At 55.7% G+C, this 20,344-nt stretch overlaps 3 protein-coding genes across 13 annotated transcripts in view; 2 read left to right on the top strand and 1 right to left on the bottom strand.

The window, feature by feature from the left end:
- Positions 1-455: 455 nt before the first annotated feature.
- Positions 456-4,554, bottom strand: LOC111160684 (zinc finger protein 296). Of its 2 annotated transcripts, none has more exons than XM_022523958.1 (3): positions 3,860-4,554; positions 3,480-3,629; positions 456-1,510 (listed from the first exon to the last, which is right to left on the bottom strand). In XM_022523958.1, exons 1-3 carry the CDS (start codon positions 4,155-4,157, stop codon positions 558-560), a joined length of 1,401 nt encoding a protein of 466 aa, XP_022379666.1. In that variant the 5' UTR covers positions 4,158-4,554; the 3' UTR covers positions 456-557. The 2 variants fall into 2 exon arrangements, with proteins under 2 accessions (XP_022379666.1, XP_022379668.1); XM_022523960.1 differs by having other exon boundaries at positions 3,480-3,632; positions 3,863-4,186.
- Positions 3,601-17,838, top strand: LOC111160685 (gem nuclear organelle associated protein 7). 9 transcript variants are annotated; one of them, XM_022523963.1, is made up of 5 exons: positions 3,601-3,649; positions 10,010-10,282; positions 13,331-13,418; positions 14,257-14,317; positions 16,430-17,838. In XM_022523963.1, the coding sequence occupies exons 2-5, from the start codon at positions 10,254-10,256 to the stop codon at positions 16,831-16,833; spliced, it is 582 nt and encodes a 193-aa protein (XP_022379671.1). In that variant the 5' UTR covers positions 3,601-3,649; positions 10,010-10,253; the 3' UTR covers positions 16,834-17,838. The 9 variants fall into 9 exon arrangements, with proteins under 9 accessions (XP_022379671.1, XP_022379674.1, XP_022379670.1 ...); XM_022523966.1 differs by lacking the exon at positions 3,601-3,649 and adding an exon at positions 6,019-6,035; XM_022523962.1 differs by lacking the exon at positions 3,601-3,649 and adding an exon at positions 6,671-6,727.
- Positions 17,839-18,849: 1,011 nt separating this feature from the next.
- The window catches only part of LOC111160752 (protein phosphatase 1 regulatory subunit 37), a 39,181-nt gene continuing 37,686 nt past the window's right edge, over positions 18,850-20,344 (top strand). For both annotated transcript variants that reach the window (XM_022524085.1, XM_022524084.1), the window contains exon 1: positions 18,850-19,246. In XM_022524085.1, coding sequence (XP_022379793.1) covers positions 19,045-19,246 — 202 coding nt within the window. In that variant the 5' untranslated portion in view covers positions 18,850-19,044. The remainder of the gene's footprint in view (positions 19,247-20,344) is intronic.

The following is a 20,344-nucleotide window of genomic DNA, read 5'->3' as shown; positions in this document are numbered from 1 at the left end:
GCAGAGGCAGCTGGGGAGGGAGCTGGCTCCGGCATGGGAGCCAACACTAGGAGCCTCTGTGGCAAGTCCTGCCCCAACGTGGGTGTCAGGGTGGTGGCTCCTGGGTCAGCAGCACCGTTCCTGCCATAGCTCAGCGAAGGCAGGGGCCCACTCTGGGCTTAGCCAGGAAGGGCCCAGCACCCAGCATGTAGAGGCCGGGCCAGGACTTTGCCCAGGGGCCTCTGGTGACAGGTCCAGGCTTCTCCCCACCCTCGCCTCGGCCCCTGCCCTGGCCTCGCCCACACTGGGAACCGGGAGCACGGCTTTCTGTGCCAGTCCTGCTGTGCCCGGGGCGCTGGGAGCTGGCCTTTCCCCTCCCCCTCTCGAAACCGGTCTGTCCAGCCGTCCACCCCAAGGAGGGAAGCCACCCGCCCCACCTCAGACACCCCAAGAAAGCCAGAGTCCAAACACGTGTGTAACCAGGCAGGAGAATTTACTTGCAGCAGAGGAAGGCCAGGGAGGGTGCCCAGCGGCGGTCCCGGTGGTCCCGGGAGCAGCACGGAGGGCGCTCTGACAGCTCAGGCCTCTCCGCCCGCCCCAGGGTGCTTCTGGCGCAGGTGTTTGTCCAGGGTGGCGCGCAGGCCGAAGGGCACGCAGCAGTGGGGACACTCGAAGCGGGTGCTGCCAGGCCCGGGGCCGTGCATGCGGCGGTGGCGGTTCAGCTTGCTGCTCTGCGCACAGGCGTAGGAGCAGAGCTCGCAGGCGTAGGGCCGCTCGCCGGTGTGCGAGCGCCGGTGCACCGTCAGGTTGCTGCTGTTGCTGAAGTGCTTCCCGCAGAACTCGCAGCTGCCCCCGGGCCCTCGGCTCTTGCCCAGTGGCTTGGGCATCTTCTTGGGGGACAGCTGGCTCTTGGCAGGCTCGGTTCTCTGTTCCTTGGGGGCAGGCCCCCAGCTGGCCCCGCCGCCAGGGGCCCCGGGCTCCTGGACGCCCGCAGTGGCCGCAGCCCCGGCGCCTTCCCCACTGCTGCACGGGAGGGTGCTGGCCGGGGCAGCGGCGTGCGCAGCTGGCTCCGGAGGGGCAGCGGCGGAGGCCTGCTCCCCGCCAGCAGCGGCCCTGCAGGGGCTCTGGGGCAGTGGCTGCCGGTGTGTCTTCTTGTGGCGGTTGAGCTTGCTGCTCTGGGTGCAGGTGTAGGGACACTGGTCGCAGGCGTATGGCCGCTCTCCAGTATGCGAACGCATGTGCACCTTGAGATTACTGAAGGAACTGAGGGTCTTGGCGCACACAGGACAGGTGGGGCTCCGCCGGGGGAGGACGCTCCCCCGCGGGCTCTGGGCCTCCGCGTCGGGCCCCACGACCGCCGACACGGCGGCGGCCACCTCCGCCAGGCCCAGCAGCGGGGCCTCGGGGGCCGCGGGCTCCGTCTGGTAGATGGACAGTCCGTGGTCCCACTGGGCGTGGCGCAGCAGCTTCCAGGCCCCCGTGAACTGTCTCCCACAGCGGAAGCAGCTCAAGGCCTTGGGGTCCTTGTGCTCTGCAGAGAGAAGGGCCGGTGTTAGGGAGATGGAGGAAAGCCGGGGGTGCCACTCACACCTGCCAGTTGGTCGCCTTCTGCAGGGAAGGCCCTGTTTCAGGGGCTGAGAAGGCACTGCAGGAAGACAGAAACTCCCTATCCTCAGAAGCCGAGGGGCAGACGTGGACGGACAGACAAGGAAAATCTGTGGAGTGGATGACGACGACCTGGGGATTCTCGGTGTCTGAGAGTCTTCCAGAAGAAAAAGGAAAGCAGAGCGAGGGATGGGAGGAGTGCTATTTTCTATGGGGGAAAGGGTCAGGAAGGCCTTACTGGAGACCTGGAATTCTGGGTGCTGGGGGCGGGCCATGCCCCACCCCCACTCAACTTCCCACCTAGACAAGAAACAAGACCTCTGTCTTCCAGATGGGAGAACTGAGGCAGATACACTTCTCCGAGGTCACAAGCTTAGAAGGGCAGAGCTGGGGTTTCAATGCAGAAACCTGGGGAGGGTGAGACAGATTTTCAAAAAAGACTGTTGGGATGATTACTGAGTGGGTTTCTGCACCAGGCTCCAAGTTCATGGATTTCACGGGTGGTCTCCTATTCCCTGCCTTATGTAGAAGATGGGGCCGAGGCCTAAGTGGGGAGAAGGCAAAGCAGCCACCTAGAGGTCGGGGTGGGGCAGTGAGGTCCCCCTCCCTCCTCATGCACCCGAAAGTAAGAACCCTCCAAATTGGATGTTTTCTCTAGACTCTCCAGGTACTACCAGTAAAGTGTTTGCCTTGAGTTTCCAAATTCTAGACCGTCTGGGACGGGGGCGGCTTTCCTGAAGCATCACCAGCCAGGGTCAGGAGCTCAGAAGACAGCTGGAGAGTGCCAGCCCAGCCTGACTTCCAGCTGGTTCTCCAGCTCCCTAGCTGTGTGACCTTGGGCGAGAAACCCTTCTCTCTGGCCCTCAGTTTTCTTACTCGTCAGAATATGGGGATCCTGGGGATCCTCTTCCTTTTAGGGTTGTTGCGACCTCAAATGGAGAAGAGCTGAGAGTTCCGGTCCATGTCAGCCCTCAGTAAACATGAGCTGAGCCCAGAGGGCTGAGGTGTGCCCACACTGCTCCAAGTCCAAGTACCTGGGGTGTTCAGTGATTCCACCAACGCCCCTCCCTGGGCCACCAGATCACCAGCTGCTTCAAGTCTACAGCTAATTCACAGTCCCTCCTTTCCCTCCCCTACTACAGGACCTTCCAGCCTCCAGCCCGGGCCTGAATATAATTCCATCTATCAAATATCCTAGACCACATGGGCCAGGGGGTGGAAATGTGCAGGTTCAGAGGCGCCTCAGCCTCTGATGACCAGAAGCTCACCATGAGTCTAGTATCAGGTCAAGGGCTTTGGTTCCCTCCCAAGAGAAGGAACCCAGGTGTCCAGACACCCAGGACCTGGCCCAAACCAGGGGCTTCCCAGTGTGCAGGGCTGGGAGATTCCCTCTGAGAGGGAAGCCAGAGGCCCCTTCCCTGGCTCTGAGCAAGCGCACCAGCGCCTGGAATCCAAAGTTATCAAGAGGTGGGATGGGGTGGCCATGCTACACTTCCAGCTGGCCTCAGCTTCCCCTCCCCCAGGTTGTTGCCCTCCCCAGAGGTCCCCCTACTGCCACACGGGTCCAGCCACCTGGCCAGTTATTTCTGGCCAAGGGGAAGGAGAAGTGAAACCAGATTGGGGGGGGTGTGTGAGTGTGGCAAATCCCCAGACCAGTCTTCAGGGGCTGGCCACACCCTGTGGGCGGCCCTCCGAGAGGCCCAGCCCCCGCCCCCCCCCCCAACTAGTCCCAGCCCTAGGACAGGGCAGGCCCTGGCCACGCCTAGGCTACACCCGATGGGGAGCGAGAAAGGGGAAGTAGTGCTCACTGCCCCGCCTGTCCAGCTCAGCTCCTGCTCCCACAGGAAACCGGGCCCTTGAACTTGAGAGGGGGACTGCATCCCCGCTTGACTCACCTGAGCCCTGGCAGGGGCTGGGCCCTTTGAAAAGCTGACAGTCCACCTTCTTGTGGTCCATGAAAGCAGTGATGGCCTCCAACGGAAAGGTCTGCAGGCAACGGCCGCAGGTCAACAGATCCGGGTGTTTGTCGGTCCAGGGCTGGCGGTCTGCTGGGAGGAAGCGGGTGGTAAGCGTGGGGTGGGGCCACGATGGGGCCTGGGGGTTCCGAGGGAGAGGGAAAACCCGAAGGTCAGAATGGGGGCTGGAGGCCGGGAGCACGCAACACAAATGAGGCAGGGTCAAGGGGTCGGCGGTCGGCGCCCGAGGGAGGGCGTCCCACCCCCCAACCCCCCGAGGGAAGGGGGAGAGAGGCGGGGCAGGGGTAGAGGGCGCTCACCGCGAGGGCTGAGGCTCAGTGGCGTCCACAGCGCCCACTGGTTCCGCGCGCCCAGGGAGTGGAGAGGGCTCCCGGCGGGCGCGGGGCCGGGGGAGTGGCGGGGTTCGCCGTCGAACCGCCCCGACGCGGGCACTTCCTTCGGGGAGAAGGGCCCAAGCCCCGGGGCCTGTAGGGGCCGCGCGTCTGGCTCGGGCTTCACTTCGATGACGAGGTCCGGCATCTCCATCTCGTCGTCTGTGTTGGAGGCGGGCGCGGGGTCTACTCGGCGGGGCGTGCAGCCGGCCTTGCGGCGGGACATGGGTCGAGCGCCGGGCGGGCTGGCGGGCTGGCGGGCTGGCGGGCGGAGGACGCGCGGGCGGTGCGCGCTCAGTCCGATGCGCTCAGGTGAGTGACTGCGGAGACCGGCCGCGAACTCTTACACGTGCTGGCCCGGCCCGTGGCTCCGCCCACCGGGGCGGGGCCTGACGGGAGAGTACGGGGCGGCCCCCACAGGGGCCCCGGGCCGCTGCCAAACTCCATCAAAGCCGAGACCACTGCATTTTCTTAGGGACCGAACCTTAATTACGCCGAGGCCACGCGAGTACACGCGCAAACAGCTATTCCTGATCCGGCCTTGGGGCCGGTGTAACTGAGGCACAGGGTGCCCACACCCACCCCCGAGAGAGAAAAACAGTAGGGGCCACGTTTTTCGCTAGGCGCCTATGAGTAATCCGGACGGTTTCATTAAATGCATTACAATAAAAATTCTGTGAGCCAACATTTATTGAGCATTTACTGTGCACTGGGTTCTGTTCTAAGCACGGAGGATATCGCAGGGAACAAGACAGAAAGTAATAATCCCCGGCCTCAGGCAGTTTCTTTGTCGGGGAGACAGATTCTCAAGGTGACTGCAAAACGTAAGTGCCTCCCAGGATGACAAGCGCAGTGGGGCAAAATAAAGCTAGGAGGGGCTGCAAAGGGACGGGGTTGCTGGGGTGGGGTCGGGAGGGTCCCTTCTCTCCAGAGCAGAGCCTGGTGGAACTGAGACCGGCCTTGCGCGTTCTAGAATAACAAGGAAGGGGGTTGGGCATGGGGAGAGGCGTGGGTGATTTGAGTTTTCTGAGAAAATGAGGTCAGACCCTAGAGGGTCTTATGATCGCTTTAAGGTCTTGGGTTTCCTGAGACCAGAGCCTTGAGTGGTTTAAGGCGAGGAGGGTTGTGACCCTATAGATCTCTGCTCTGGAATCACCATTCAAACCAAACAGGCAACTGTCTCACTGCCCCCCCACCTCCGCGGCCCCGCTCAGGCCTCCTTGAACTTCCCTCCACAAAGCAGCTCACTCTGATCACTGTTTGAAGTGGCATCGACACCCAGCCCCACCCTCCAACCCTGACGAGTTTCTTCTTCTTCCTGGCACCAGCCACATCAGAACGTAGACCTATCTGTCGACTGTCCTCCCTTCCTCCCCACCCCCATCCCACACAAGCCCCCTGAGGTCAGGGCCAGGGTCTGTCCTCCCTGGCGTCCCTGGCCCAGCTCTGAGTGAATTTCACATGCTAATCTCCCCAGAGTACTGCTCCAGGCCAGAAGGTTCCTCATATTGTTATTCAGGGCTGAGCTCAATTGTCCTCCAGAGAGCAGAGGACCTCCCTGACCACTGTATCTAATGTAGCCCCACCCTGCTGGAGGCCTCGGACCGTGACCTCCATCTGTCCTCGCTTCTTCCCTGGCCCTCGGCTTCCCTGTCTGATACCTAAGGGTACGGTACTTCTTCACGGCCACCATGACCCTTATTTTATAACTTCTATATCACTCATCACAAGCCCTGAAGGATCTTGTTGATGTATTTGCTCCTGGAGACCCTGTATGTGCCCCTACCGGCCCTTCTAAAATATAGGTTCTAAGCAGGCAGGAGCCAAGTCAGCCTTGTCCACAGGGCCCTGCTCCTGCATAGTTCAGTTAACAGATTTGTATTGAGCTCCTGCTCTGCAGTTTTTCTTTCCTTTTTTTTTTTTTTTTTTAAAGACATTTATTTGAGAGCGAGCAAGAGAGCCAGAAAGAGAGGGAGAAGCTGACTCCCACTGAGCAGAAAGCCCCACATGGGACTCAATCCCAGGACTCTGGGATCCTGACCTGAGCCAAAGGCAGACTCTTAACCCACTAAGCCACCCGGGCATCTGGCACAGTCTTCCATAGGTATGGCAGAGGGCCTGTGTGCCAGGGCATCTGGTGGGGTGGAGAGGTCCACGAAGCCTCCGCCTTACTGAAAAAGTGTGGCAGAAGGGAATTCTGTCTGAGCCCAGATGAACGAGGCTCCCAAGCCCTTCAGGCCAGACATTCCATCCTTCAAGGCCTGTTTCCTCCTTTGTAAAACGGGGGTGCTGCAGGGAGGTGTGCCGGACAGAACCACCACCCCTTGGTTCCATCCCAGCAGCAGCTCTCCCAAGCCTCTTTCCCGCCGTGTGGCTGCGCGGCGTTTCAAGGAAAGGGGGGCTGGGGTCTGGACGGCAGGTGAAGGGTAAGAGTGTGCACGTGTAGGGGGGTGGGGGGGCAAACACCAAGCGCCGCGCTTAACTCAGCCGGGAGGAAGTCTTCTCTGCACCTCTTTGCACCTCGGTTTCTTCTTCCGTGAAGCGGGCATCCCAGACAGGCCCCACCTCGTCGGCGGGCGGCTCCGAGGGCAGCGTGGGGCCAGGCCGCAGGCGGAGTGGGACGCCGAGCAGAGCCCGCTTCCGAGCGCGAGAGCCCGCCCGCCACCACGTGGGGCTTGGGGCTTGGGGCTGGGGCGGCGGCGCGGGCGGAACCCAGGCTGGGCGGCTCTCGGCCCACCCGGGCCTCTGCAGCCTGGGCGCCGGCGGAAGTGCGAGCGCCAGTAGCCGCGGACCTGGGTGAGTGCGGGGTGTTGGTGGCGGGGCGGGAGCTCCCGTCCGCGTGCGGAGCCGGGAGTGGCGGGAAAGGGGCAGGTCCGCGCCTGCCACACCGGCCGTGGAGGACCTTCCGGTCCCTCCACCCCGCCCGGAGCGCCGGCACCCGTACTCGGATCCCGGCACGTTCCCGCGCTCGGGTCTTCGGGGCTAGGAGCCGGGGCAGCGCGCAGTGCCTCCCCCACCCCCCCGCCCCCGGCCCGCCTCTCCCGGGAAGAGGATGAGACAACGGTCAGGGCAGTGACCGCGGCTGCAGTCCTGACGCCCCGCCGTGGTGGGACGGAATCGCTCGCCCGATCTGAGCTGGGAGGACACCCAGCGCGGGCGGAGTGGGGAATGGACGCCCGGGGGCCGGGAGAACCTACTTAGTATAAGAAAGGGCTAGCGGTGGGTGGCCAGGGCGGAATTGAAAGGGAACTGACCCGCGCAGGGGGCAGAGGGGAGAGGAGGGACTCCGTGCGGGAGCTGGGGGTGGGGGCTGGTTGTGTGGACTCGTCAGCCCCTTGGTTCATTCGCCGGGGTCGGGGGTCTTCGCTGTGAACCTGCTAACCTAGCTAGTTTCCTGCCCTGGTAACGGAAGGGTTAGTTAGCGAAGCGTCCACTGAACGGATCCATTGCCTTTTCCTTGGAAGTCAGCCCAGAGGCCCCAGGAAGGGAGGTCTGCAAATCTGCTGCCCTCGCCCACGACCCAAGTGATGAGCTCTGGAGTCTTTAGCTATGCAAATCGTTTTTCAAGTCGTGGGGGATGGGTTTGGACATTTTTCTGAAATCTTCTGGGGGGGAAATCCTTGGCTTGGAAACTGAAAAGATTAAGAATTCTGGAGCCTGATCACCAGGGAGCATGGATAATGCCTGGTTTTGCCTTCTTGAACACACCCTGCAGGACCTTTCCTAAACCAGTTTCTTACCGGATCACACCTTGGTTCTGAAACCTCCGGTGGCCCTTCAGTGCTGTCTAAGGACATGGCCGGATCCCTTGTCAGACCAACCTGGCTTTGCTCCCTTTTTCCTGCCGCTCAGCCAGCTCACTCCAGTAAATGATTTGTCATTTCCCAGTCCCAGTTTCCTCCCCTGGAAAATGGGGATCTCTCGGGCTAACCAAATCTCCATTTGTTCTCCCCTAATGGAGAAAGCAGGTCTGTACGCTGGTTCACCCTTGCTTTTTTGTTTTATCCAGGGATTTAACATCATTCGTGGCCACTTGATTAATTCCTAACGATCCTTTATGTAGTACCAGCCCTAGAGAGTAGGGCGTTTCTTTTAAATCACTCAAGTGTTAACCTAGGTTGCAGGAGAGCCCTGGGGGCTGATGATTCTTGACCAAACTTGGGATTGCAGTGGTCCGATAGGTTAAAAAATGTGTATATCCTTGAGTCCCATTCGCAGTGGTAGTAATCAAATAAAGAAAACGTATATTGTACACCTGAAACTAATATCACAGTGTGTATTAACTAACTGGGATTAAACCAAAAACTCAAAGAAGAAAATGTATATATCCCATAAATCCCATTTACTGTGGTCTTTCCCATCAGGGAAAACGCTGAGAGTCTGTCTTGGTCCTCCCCTCAGTCCAACAGCAAGTAGTGAGGGCTCTCAACCTTCAAAATAAATTCTTATCTGACCACTTTTCCCCACCTGCGTGGCCCTCAACCTGTCCCAGGCACCGTCATCCTCTGCCTACCTGGGCCACTGCAGTGGCTTCCTCACCGGGCTCCCTGCTTCTCCCTCGGTGTCCCTCACAATCCACTGTCCCCGTGCAGCAGGCAGAGGGATCATGTGAAAATCCAAGTCCCGTCCTATCTGTCCTTCCTCACTCAGAGTAGAGAGCCAGGTCCTCACCTCCTTCTTCAAGGCCCTTTCCTGCACGATCCGCCCCTGCTCCGGCCTCCTGCCTCCTCCACGTTGGCCTCCCTGCCACGGGCTTTGCATTTGCTGTTCCCACTGACGGGAACACCTTTCCCCCCAGATCTCTACGTGACTCCGTCCCTTATACCATTTGGGTCTGTGCTCAAATGCAACAGACTTCCTGGCCAGCTCGCTCTCTCGCCCCTAGGCTGGGCTGGTGCCCCCTCTGGATACCTGAGGGCCCCCAGCCTCCTTCCTTCCAGCCCGGCCCACTCCGGGTCAGCATCCTCTAAAGACAAGTCAGGTGGGCGGGGCACTGAGCAGGCACTTGGATAACGTGGATGGGTGAATCTTTTCGTTCCTTCAACAAAGATTGACTGAGCTCCCCCTGTTTGCCTGGCTCAGGGGTGGGGCTGGGATGGGGTTGTGAAATCACCAGACATGGCCTTTCAAAGTCCTGTGTCCTGTGGCAGACCGACAGTACGCAGGTAAACAAGTGCGTGCATATTGTCAGGAGGGGATAGTACTATGCGGACGGGAGAATGCAGGGTGAAGGGGCTACTGTCCCCCCCCCCCATAAAGGTGACATTTGAGCAATGACCTGAGTGCAGTGAGCAGGGGAAGATGAGTCCTGGATCCGGAAATGTATAAAACTCCCATCTGGAAGAGGGTTCTAGGCAAGAGTGTTCTTTTTTTTTTAAAGATTTTACTTATTTATTTGACAGAGAGGGAGAGATCACAAGTAGGCAGAGAGGCAGGCAGAGAGAGAGGGGGGAAGCAGGCTCCCCACTGAGCAGAGAGCCCAACTCGGGGCTTGATCCCAGGACCCTGAGGTCATGACCTGAGCCGAAGGCAGAGGCTTAAGCCACTGAGCCACCCAGGCACCCCAGGAGTGTTCTTGATATGTTCAAAGACTGGTGGACTGAGCAAGAGTGGAGGGGCAGGATACGAGGTCAGAGGGGTCTTGTAGCCACTGGAAGGACTTGGGCTTTTTGCTCTTGGGGGAGGTAGGAGCCCTAGGGGGGGGTCTGAGCCAAGGAGGGGTGTGTTGGGACTTAGTTCTAACAGGATCTCTCTGATAGCTGTGTCTGCGCAGGGAACGGTGAAGGTAGAAGCTGGGGGCCCGATGGGGAGGAGACTGGTAGAGTCCAGGTGACTAGGGATGGTGGCGGAACCAGACTGGAGAGGAAGCAGAGTGGGGCAGAGCGTGAAAAGTTGCTGGGTTCTGGATATGACTTAGAAGGTGGAGCTGAGGGGCTGTACGGATGGATGGAAGAGAAAGCGAGGAGGGGTCCGGGACACCGTGGGATGTCCTTTGCCTGATCACTCTGAAAGATGATCCCCTCTCCTGGAAACCTTAGGAGGTCAGTTTTTTCTTTTCTTTCCTCCTTCATTTCACAGATGAGGAACCGGAGCCTGAAGGCTGCCTATAGAGTCGCAGTCACCAGCCCAGATCCTTCGTAGTGAATCTGGGAGGCCGAAGAACCACCGGGCTCCCTGAATCCACACCTTCGTCCTCTGTGCCGCGGGCGGGGTAAGCTGTGGCCTGCCTCCTGGTCTGGCCTGGCCCACCAGCTAAGAGCGGGTCTTACACTTCTAAGTGCTTGGAAAATTTTAAGAAATCTGTGTGGGTGCATGAAATTGTATGGAATTCAAATTGCAGCGTCCCTCCTGGTAAGTAAGGTTTTAAGAAGGGCCACGTTCATTGTTTACGTATCTGGCCATGGCTGCTTTCTTGCCACTGTGGCAGCGTTGAGCAGTTGTGACAGACCCTGTGGGCCACAAAACCTGAAGTATTTACTGTTGGGCCCTTTACAGAGGAAATTTGCTAACTTCCAGTAAGGATCCCATCTGACCACCACTGTAGGGCTTGGCAGCTCGTCCCTAGGAAAGGTCTGGGCTGGTACAGAAAGTTTGGGGAGTGGATAAGGATGGGAGAGGAAGTTCACATTCCCGAGGGGAAATCTGACATTCTTATTTTTATTTCTTTAAATTTTATTTTAAGTAGTCTCCACCCACCACCCTGAGATCAAGAGTTGTGCAAACTCTACCAAATGACCCAGCCAGGTGCCCTGGGAATCTAATATTTTTTTTTTAAATAATTTATTTATTTGAGAGAGCAAGAGTGAGAGGGAGCGCAAGCGGGGATGGGGAGGGTGGCAGGGGAGAGGGAGAAGCAGGCTCCCCACTGAGCGGGGGCTCCATCCCAGGACCCAGGACCCTAGGAATTACGACCCGAGCCAAAGGCAGACACTTTACCGACAACTGAGCCACCCAGGCGCCCCAGAATCTAACATTTTTCGAGAGAGATAGGAGCATTACAGTATGCCCCTTCCTTCTCGAAATTAGAATTTAAAAATTACTTTGATGACGCCCCTGGCTGGCTCAGTCGGTAGAGCACTGGGATTCTTGATCTCTGGGTTGTGAGTTCCAACCTCATGTTGGGTCTAAAGATGACCGGAATTAAATAAAATCTTAGAAAAAAATATTACTTTGACTAGTAATATTTTGTGAAAGGACTGTGAAAGTCATAAAGAGGTCGACAGTTCAAAGGCCCCTCCCCTGGGCTCTTCCAGGGGCTGAAGGACCAGCAGCCTTTGCAGTGTTCACAGAAACCGTCATTGGCCCTCTGTGACCCTGATTTACGCCCTTAGTCCAAAGGGACCAAAGGTGCTTCTCCACAGCTGCACAGACACCTTGCCTCATCAGCCTTGCGTCTTACCCCACCTGGGAAGTGAAGGGTCTTCTAGCATTGGAGCTTTAATTTGCATTTCCCTGGTTGTCTGTGGGGTTGTGACTGTGTTCAGGAGTTGAATAGCCGTGTTTATCTGCCCTCCCACCTGTTTGTCTACACTAGTGGTTCTCAACTAGACACGTTTTTTATTTTGTTCCTCCCAAGGACATTGGGCCATGTATGGAGAGTTTTTTGGGTTTGTTTTTGTTCTTTTTTTTAATTAAGGGAGAAGCAGACTCCCTGCTGAGCAGGGAGCCCCATGCAGACTGGATCCTGGGACTCCAGGATCATGGCCTGAGCTGAAGGCAGTCACTTAACCGACTGAGCCACACGGGTGCCCCACCCCACCGCCTTTTTTTTTTTTTTTTGGTAGAAATCATTTTTTTGAATATATACACTGAAGTAAAAAAAAAAAATTATTGGGGTAAAGCATACATAACCTTTGTCACTTTACCTATTTTTTAAAAGATTTTATTTATTTATTCTTGAGAGACAGAGAGAAAGAGAGGCAGAGGGAGAAGCAGGCTCCCCGCAGAGCAGGGAGCCCAATCTGGGACTTGATTCCAGGACCCTGGGATCATGACCCGAGCCGAAAGCAGACGCTTAACTAATTGAGCCACCCAGGTGTCCCTACCTTTTTTTTTTTTTTTAAGATACTTATTTATTTATTTGATGGATAGAGATCACAAGTAGGCAGAGAGGCAGGCAGAGAGAGAGGGAGAAGCAGGCTCCCTGCTGAGCAGAGAGCCTGACGCAGAGCTCGATCCCAGGACCCTGAGATCATGACCTGAGCTGAAAGCAGAGGCTTAATCCACTGAGCCACCAAGGCGCCCCGACCCCTACCTATTTTTTTTTTTAAGATTTTTATTTATCTGAGAGAGAGAGAGAGATAGAACACAAGCAAGGGGGAGAAGCAGAGGGAGAGGGAGAAGCAGACTCCCCACTGAGCAGGGCCTGATGTGGAGTTTGATCTCAGGACTCTGAGATTATGACCTGAGCTGGAGGCAGAGGATTTTTTTTTTTTTTTTTAAGATTTTGTTTATTTATTTGACAGAGATCACAAGTAGGCAGAGAGAGGGGGGGAAGCAGACTTCCTGCTGAGCAGACAGCCTGATGCAGGGCTCGATCCCAAGACCCTGGGATTGTGACCTGAGCCGAACGTAGAAGCCTCAACCCACTGAGCCACCCAGGCGGCCCTGAAGGCAGAGGCTTAACCGGCTGATCTACCCAGGCATCCAGCCACTTTACCTATTTTATTTTATTATTCCATTCTATTTCATTTTATTTTATGTAATCTCTACCCCTAGTATGGGGCTGGAATTTATGACCCTGAGATCAAGAATTTCCTGCTATTGACCGAGCCAGCCAGACACCCCAATATATGGAGAACTTAAAAAAAAGGGCTTTATGGGGTGCCTGGCTGGCTTAGTCAGTACAGCATGGAAATCTTGATCTTGGGGTTATAAGTTTGAGCTGCATACTAGATGTAGAGATTATTTAAAAAAAAAAACCTCTTATTTTTTTAAAGAGTATTTATTTATTTATTTGTCAGAACAGAGAGAGCGAGGGAGCGTGTGTGCAGGGGGAGTCCAGGCAGAGGGAGAAGCAGGCTCCCTGATGAGCAAGGAGCCTGATGCTGGGCTCCATCCCAGGACTCTGGGATCATGACCCAAGCCAAAGGCAGACACTTAACCGACTGAGCCACTCAGGCATCCCCTGAAAAATAAAATCCAAAAAAAAAAAAAGGCTTTATTGAGATGTAATTCTTATACCGTACCATTCACCAGTGGGAGACAATTTTGGGAGTCACGGCTTGGGGTAGGGGATGCTACAGGCGTCTTGTGGCCAGAGGCCAGGGCTGTTGCTAAAATCTCACACTTCTGCACCTAACAGCCCCCCACAGCAGGACAAAGAGGGCCCTGTCGCAAATATCAATGATGCTGAGGTTGAGAAACCCTCATCTACTGCTGTGGCCCATTTCCCTGCAGGGTCCTTCCTTGCCAGGAGCCCACGGGTGAGCTGCAGAGACAGGAATCGCCTAACGAGGAAAAGGATCATCTCAGTCTCCCTCTTACTGTGAGTGGCCCGGGGTGGGACACGGGTGCCTAAAATCTGTCATCACTTTAGAGAGGACTGAGCCACGGTTTCAGCTGCCTGAAACCTGGGTCCCTCTCTCCCTGTCTCTCTTGCTCACAGAACCGGCATCTCCCTGTATGCAGCCCCCATCATAGTGGTGCTTAATGTGTTCCAAGCCTTTGCTGAACCCTGTGTGATTGTGCCTTTAGTCCCCAGGCCAGCCCTGTGGGGCTGGTCTTCTTACCGCCCGTATTTCACTGATGGGGAAACCGAGGCACAGACTGGTTAAGCAACTTAACCCCAGTCACACAGCAATAGTAATAATAACAATTGTAACTCAACTTTATAGAGAAGCTACCTTGAGTCAGGCCCCCAGTCCTGCAGGAGCCTGTCGCTCATCCTAATGACACGCTGAGAGGCTCTAGGTGCCGTTTCTCCTTATAAGGGAAGAGGAAACTGCCTCTCAGCTTGAGGTCCCCCAGCGAAGCTGGCCTAGGAGCTCAGGGCTCCACTGCATTCCTTCAAGCAGGAGTGATGTTTAAAGGGCCAGGTGTCTCTGTCCCTGCCCCACAGGGTTCCAGGAGCTGAGGGTACAGCAGAAGACAAAAAGCAAGGCCGCTGCCCATGGGGGAGGCAGGCATCTAGCAGGGGACAAAGGCCATAAGCAGAACAGTAAATACACCATATGTCAGAAGAGTACCATTTGCTACAGAGGACAGGGAAGCTGAGGAGGGCCGGAAGGGAGGGGGGTAGGACTTGAACATGGCCTGCTGGCAGGGTCTGGAGCTCATGGGGCTGCTGAGGGCTGTGGTGAGGACTTTGGCTTTGACTCTGCCAGGTGGAAGCCAGGGGCGAGCTCTCAGCAGAGGATGGGCGTGACCGGGCTCCGGTGTTCGATGGTGGGTGTCAGGTATTGAGCAGGTCCCTCTGGCTGTGTGGGTGGGGATAGACTCGGGGGTAAGGAGACAGTGAAGGTGGAAGCGAGGAGCTCAGGGAGGAGGTGACTTCATTCGTCCAAGCAGGAAGCGACAGTGGCTGGACCAAGATGTGGGCAGTGGAGAGACGAGCGTTAGGCTCAGAATATAAAAACAACAATTGATCCTTGAACAATACCGGTTTGGACTGCATCGGTCCCCTTATACACGGATTTTTTTCCATAAATACAGTACAATGCTGTAAATGTATTTTCTCTTCCTTAGGATTTTCTTCATAAAGTTTGCTTTTCTCTAGCTTACCTTAATGTAAGAATAGAGCATGTAATACGTACAACGTACCAAATATGTGTTAATCAGCTCTTTATGTTATCAATAAGGCTTCCAGTCAACAGCAGGCTACCAGTAGTTAGGTCTTGGGGAATTACAAGTTATACCTGGTTTTTCAGTCGTGTGGGGGGCTGGAGCTCTAACTCCCAAGTTGTTCAAGGGTCAGTTAGATACATATTTCCTCCTCAGGCTTTCTTTGCCTTTTATGACCTTGATTTTTTTTTTTTTTTAAAGGGCAAAGAGAATGCACTTCAGAGATTTTGTTTGTCACAGAGAGAGAGGGAGCACAAGCAGGGGGAGAGGCAGAGAGAGAATCAGGCTGCCAGCTGAGCAGGGAGCCCGATGCAGGGCTCAATCCCAGAACGCCGGGATCATGACCTGAGCGGGAGGCAGATGCTTAATGACTGAGCCACCCAGGCGCCCAGCAGGCTCTTTTTTATAGAATGTCCCTCAATTTGAGTTTCCTCACAATGAGATTTAGGTAATCCATTTTTGGCAGGAATACCACAGAAATGGTGCCACGTCAGGAGGCCCAGGGGGTCCATTTGTCCCACTACTGCACATGATGGCTTTGATGTCTAAGTTAAGGTCGTGTCCACCAGTTTCCTCACTTACAAACTTATTGTTTACTCTTTACAACAAATAAATATTTTCTGGGGAAGTACTTTAAGACTGTGGCTACGCTGGCCCTTGCCCAGCACTCATCTACAAATTTCAGCATCCATTGGATTTTAGCTCCTTCAATGGACTCATGGATTTCTGTTTTTTTCAGTGGGTTATAATCTGCAACTATCATTTTTCGTCTATTTTATTTCTAAGATTTTATTTTTTTAAGAGAAAAATTTTTTAAAGATTTTATTTATTTATTTGAGAGAGAGAGAGAGAGCATGAGGAGAGAGGTCAGCAGGAGAAGCAGACTCCCTGCTGAGCAGGGAGCCCGATGTGGGACTCGATCCCAGGAGCCCAGGATCATGACCTGAGCCGAAGGCAATTGCTTAACCAACTAAGCCACCCAGGCGCCCCTAAGATTTTATTTTTAAGTAATCTCTACACCCAATGTGGGCCTCGAACCTACAACCCTGTGATCAAGAATCCCAGCCTCTGCCTACTGAGCAGCCAGGTGACCTGTGTAACTGTTGTTATGGTAATGTTCATAACTTTTCAGAGCTGGCCCCCGGAAGCCATTGTAAGCCTGCTCCCGTGTGATTGGGAGTGTATGTGGGAGAGAGCATTTCTCTATAGATTGGATGGGCTGTGTGTGAGAGACGAGAGGAGGCCGGATTTGGTTCTTTCAGCAAATATTTATTGCCAGGGAGTAGGAATAAAAGTGATCAAAGCAGTCAAGGGGCACCTGGGTGGCTCAGTGGGTTAAAGCCTCTGCCTTCGACTCAGGTCATGATCCCGGGGTCCTGGGATCAAGCCCCGCATCGGGCTCTCTGCTCAGCGGGGAGCCTGCTTCTCCCTCTCTCTCTGCCTCTCTGCCGCCTCGTGATCTCTGTCGGTCAAATAAATAAGTAAAATCTTAAAAAAAAAAAAAAAAGGAGTCAAAAGCTCCTGCTCTCGTGGACCTCGAGAATGGTGGTAGCAGCTCCTGGAGAGGCGGTAATCGGCGGAGGGAGGGGACAGCGTGGAGGAGGAGAATCCGGAACTGGGTTTTGGACAAGTTGAGCCGAGGTGGGGTAGACAGACGCCTCTTGTTACCGTCGCCCACTCCCTGTGTAATGGCTTCTTGCTTTCCTTACCCTTCAGCCAGGATAATGCAGACTCCACTGACCATCCCTGTGCCTGTGCTCCGGCTCCCCCGGGGCCCGGATGGCCTGAGCCGAGGCTTTGCCCCAGATGGACGCAGGGCCCCCCGGATGCCAGAGGGTCCCGAAACCCCAGAGTCTGCAGGAGTTCAAGAGTCTCGGGAATCCCAGGAACAGCAGGCACGAGCGGCGCTCCGGGAGCGCTACCTCCGCAGCCTGCTGGCCATGGTGGGTCACCAGGTGAGCTTCACACTGCACGAGGGCGTGCACGTGACTGCCCACTTCGGAGCCACTGACCTGGACGTGGCCAACTTCTACGTGTCACAGCTGCAGACGCCCATAGGTGTGCAGGCTGAGGCCCTGCTGCGGTGTAGTGACATTATTGCGTACACCTTCAAGCCATGAAGATGCTACTGGCTTCACCTTTTGGCTTTGGGCCTAGCCATGGGGCCCCAGACCTGCCACATGGTCGTGGCGTGGGGCACACAGAGTTTGGAACTCCCTTGGAATTCTGAGCCAACCTCCAAGCAACTTTGGCTTCTTGGGACCTCCAGGGTGTAGTCGGTAAAATTTTGCAATCCTAGTAGTTCTAGAGCCCATTGACTGGATGCTCTACCTCAAAGAACTCTAAACTCTAGAATAGGGCCTCTTGCCAGTTCCCGAAGATTGAGGATTGGGCGTGGAAGGCAAATGGCAGAGTGGGAAATTGTTTCTTGAAGCTGCAAAGTTCAGCCACCCTGAAGATACTCCCCTCCTACTAAAGAACCAATTATCCCAGGAAGATTCGCCTCCTGTTTTTGTTTGTTTGTTTGTTTGTTTTAAAGTGTAGCACACGGGGATGGAGCCAGATTTAGGAAGTGGAAGGGTGGCTAGGCTAGCCAAGGTCTGAATCTGGTGGATCTGGGCCAAGAAGAGGATACATCACGGGGCTGAGAGGAACTCGGATGAAGGCGGAGATTGGCTTGGTCCGGGAATGGCTGGAACTACCCGAAAGCCAGGTTTGGGACATTTGGACGCGATTTCCTTTTCGGGTAGGCGGGAGTGTTCCCAGGCAGGGGCGCGGCTCGCACCGGGTTACCTGGTCGCCTGGCCCTGGAGCGGTGTGGACCTCACTCTAGAGACGGCTTCCCCGTCCTCTCCGGAAGGCGTCGGACCCTGTGCGGCGGCGCCACTGAGGCCAGGATGAGGACTAGTGCTTGGGGTGAAGCTTCACCCTCTTTCTGTGTCGCTCCAGCTGTGTGGCCATCCGGATCATTCGCTGCCCTTATCCCCGTCACTAGCGTCTTTCAGCACATTCGCTTTAAAAAAGTAATTGCAGCCCCCTTTGTAGTCCCATCAACTTTAGAATGCAAGCGAAGATCCCATTAAATAAAGATTCGCTTTGTTCGTCTGCAGTCGCGAAAGTGCGGCGGCTGAAGATGCTGAAGGGAGCAGGCGGAGAGCCTCAGCTCCCATAGGTCCGTTCGCGACGCCGCCTCCAGCGAGTCCGCGGACTAGCTCTCGAGTTGCCTTGGCAACGACGTCGCTCGCTCCTCCCCGAAACCCCCCTCCCTTTTAGTCTTAGCTCCGCTCCCCGCCGACGGACTTGCTAGGAAAGCCTCGCGAAAGTGCGGAGGCGAATATTAAGTGATTGAATTGAGGGGAGGTCGGGGGCCTGGGCTCTCGCCCGTTCGCTCCGTACTTGGTGATCTCCCCGCTCCATCGCCCGATTATTTTCGTTGGCAGATTCGTCTCTGGGTTTTGGAATTTCTTTCCTCTTCAATTTTTTTTTTTTTTTTAATCAGGACTGTGATACTCCTCATGGGCTCATATTTATTTTAGTCTTTTAATTTAAATTGTATTTCACTCAACGGATACAGAGAACTATTGATGAAATTGCTGTTTACAAATGGAGGCCTGGAGAATAAGTAGCAAAGAGGCACAGGTTTCGTCTCCAGGCAGAGGATACGTCTGTCAGCATCCATATATTCAGTACGCCTGATATCGCTTTTCCTTTCAAGTTCTCTGTCCCTATGCCTCTCTCCCTATCAGCTGGCCTAGCCCCGCCAAGCAGATGTTTTTATTTTTATCAACTCCATTCCCCGCTCCGTGGCCCGAGCTCGTGACGAATGTGTGCGAGCGTGAACGTTAGATATCTAGATTGAGGCGGGGAGGCGGGGTGGAGGCGGTTCAGGTTCGCGCTTGCGCGCTGCTCCGGGAGACGGCGTCCATCTCGCCCCGCCCCTCGTATTCTGCAGTTCCGGCTCTGCCGATTCACTGCTCACGTTTCTTTTTCCCGTGGCTCTTTCTGCCTCTTGTTACCGGTTTCAGCAACCCGCGAGACAACCCTACCTGCAGATAGCTTAAATTGATTTTCCGCTTTCCTTAGTCCGCGACGTGCGCACCGGCTCTTAACGAAAGTGCGGCCGCGAACGAGCAGGCGCGCGCGAGGCTCGGGGGAGGCGCGCTCGAGCTCCCGGCGGCGACGACTACGACGACCAGGAGAGCGGTCGGAGGCGGCGCCTGAAGCAGCGGCGGAGCCCATGCCCCGGGACGGCGGGCGGGCCCGGAGACACAAGCCCGGGGTCCGGGACATGTCCCCGGGGCCCCCGTGAGGAGGCGGCGGCGGCGGCGGCGATGGAGATCCCGCCGCAGGAGGCGCCGCCCGGGGCGGGCGCGGACGGCGACGCCGAGGAGGCCCCCGCCGAGGCCCCATCTCCCAGCCCCGCATCGTCCCCCGCCGACGGGCGCCTCAAGGCTGCGGCCAAGCGCGTCACGTTTCCCTCCGACGAGGATATCGTGTCCGGAGCGGTGGAACCCAAAGACCCCTGGAGACACGGTAGCTACCGCCGGGGCGCGGGGGCGGGCTCGTGGCGGACCTGGAGTCAGTGCAGCGCCCGGCACGGAGGTGGTGCTCATTAAATTGCACCTAATGATGATTTAAGGGGACTGTCGTCAGTTTAGAGCTGCAGGATGTTAGAGACGAGGTGCCTTTTGGGTTGGGAAGGTGAAAAGTAGCTGTTTTTTTTTTTTTTTTTTTTTGGTCCCCCCGCACCCCCTCTTCTCCAACGCCGAAGATGGTCGTTTTAGGAATTAAGACGATAAGCAATTAAAGTTTGGAGGCATGGGAGATTGGTGGGGCGGTAGTGTTTGAGTTCCTAACCACCCCCCCCCCCGCGCCCCAACAGCGATAGAGAGAGCAGCCAGCGAGGGAAGAATGGGTCAGCATTGGCGTTGAAAGGCCAAGTGGAGCTTGATGGGCTCATAGGGATGGAAAGAGGTTAAGTTGCTGGTGTGCAAACCTTGGCACAAGAGGTAGTCCTGTTGCTCACTTTTTTGGCTGAAAGGAGGAAGAGGAATAAACCAGCTTGGCCTATGGCTGCGGAGGAGCTGGTAAATCCTAGGGTTGGGAAAAGGGAGTCAGAGTAAACAAACTCCCAGGAAAGGAGCAGAGGGGATGGTCACTTTGGAGGTGGGTGAGATAGTCCGAGGAGGTGTTAGATCTTGATATTAAAAAGAAAAGTTACTGCAGGCCTCCTTTTCTTTTCCCCAATAGGGAAGCAAAGCAGTATCAGTCATCAAGGAGCTTTGGGGCTTGGATATAGAAGGGTCTCTTTAAAAAAAATTTTTTTTTCCTGAGAAAGAGATGGGGAATTGGTCGCCAGAAGGTGAGTGCCTGAAGAAGTTTGCTGGCTTGAGGTGTTGGGAGAGGGAGCAGGTCGGCAGATCTGGGTCCCCTGAAGGTCAGATTCGTGTTGGAGCTGAAAGGGCAAGTCGAGAAGTGTGTGTGTTTTACCTATAGGGCCAAAGTTGGAGAGTCACTCAGTAGATGGGTGCCCCCATTGAGTCTGTTTCTGTGCTGGAGAGATCTGTCTTGCCAGGGTGGAGCTCACGAAGAGAGGGGTCACATATTGGTCCTGGCTCAGTAGAAGTTGGT

This window comes from Enhydra lutris, unplaced genomic scaffold (assembly GCF_002288905.1).
Source record: "Enhydra lutris kenyoni isolate GAN:26980312 unplaced genomic scaffold, ASM228890v2 scaffoldscaffold77, whole genome shotgun sequence".
NCBI lineage: Eukaryota > Metazoa > Chordata > Mammalia > Carnivora > Mustelidae > Enhydra > Enhydra lutris.
This window is presented reverse-complemented; position numbering and strand designations above follow the sequence as displayed.

Coding starts and splice junctions, on each gene's coding strand:
- LOC111160685 (XM_022523963.1), top strand. CDS start 10,254: ATGGAATTCAAATTGCAGCGTCCCTCCTG. Junction 10,283..13,330: donor AAATTGCAGCGTCCCTCCTG/GTAAGTAAGGTT, acceptor ATTTCCCTGCAG/GGTCCTTCCTTGCCAGGAGC. Junction 14,318..16,429: donor CCGGGCTCCGGTGTTCGATG/GTGGGTGTCAGG, acceptor CTTACCCTTCAG/CCAGGATAATGCAGACTCCA.
- LOC111160684 (XM_022523958.1), bottom strand. CDS start 4,157: ATGTCCCGCCGCAAGGCCGGCTGCACGCCCCGCCGAGTAGACCCCGCG. Junction 3,630..3,859: donor ACTGAGCCTCAGCCCTCGCG/GTGAGCGCCCTC, acceptor TCCTCCCAGCAG/ACCGCCAGCCCTGGACCGAC. Junction 1,511..3,479: donor CAGCCCCTGCCAGGGCTCAG/GTGAGTCAAGCG, acceptor TTCTCTCTGCAG/AGCACAAGGACCCCAAGGCC.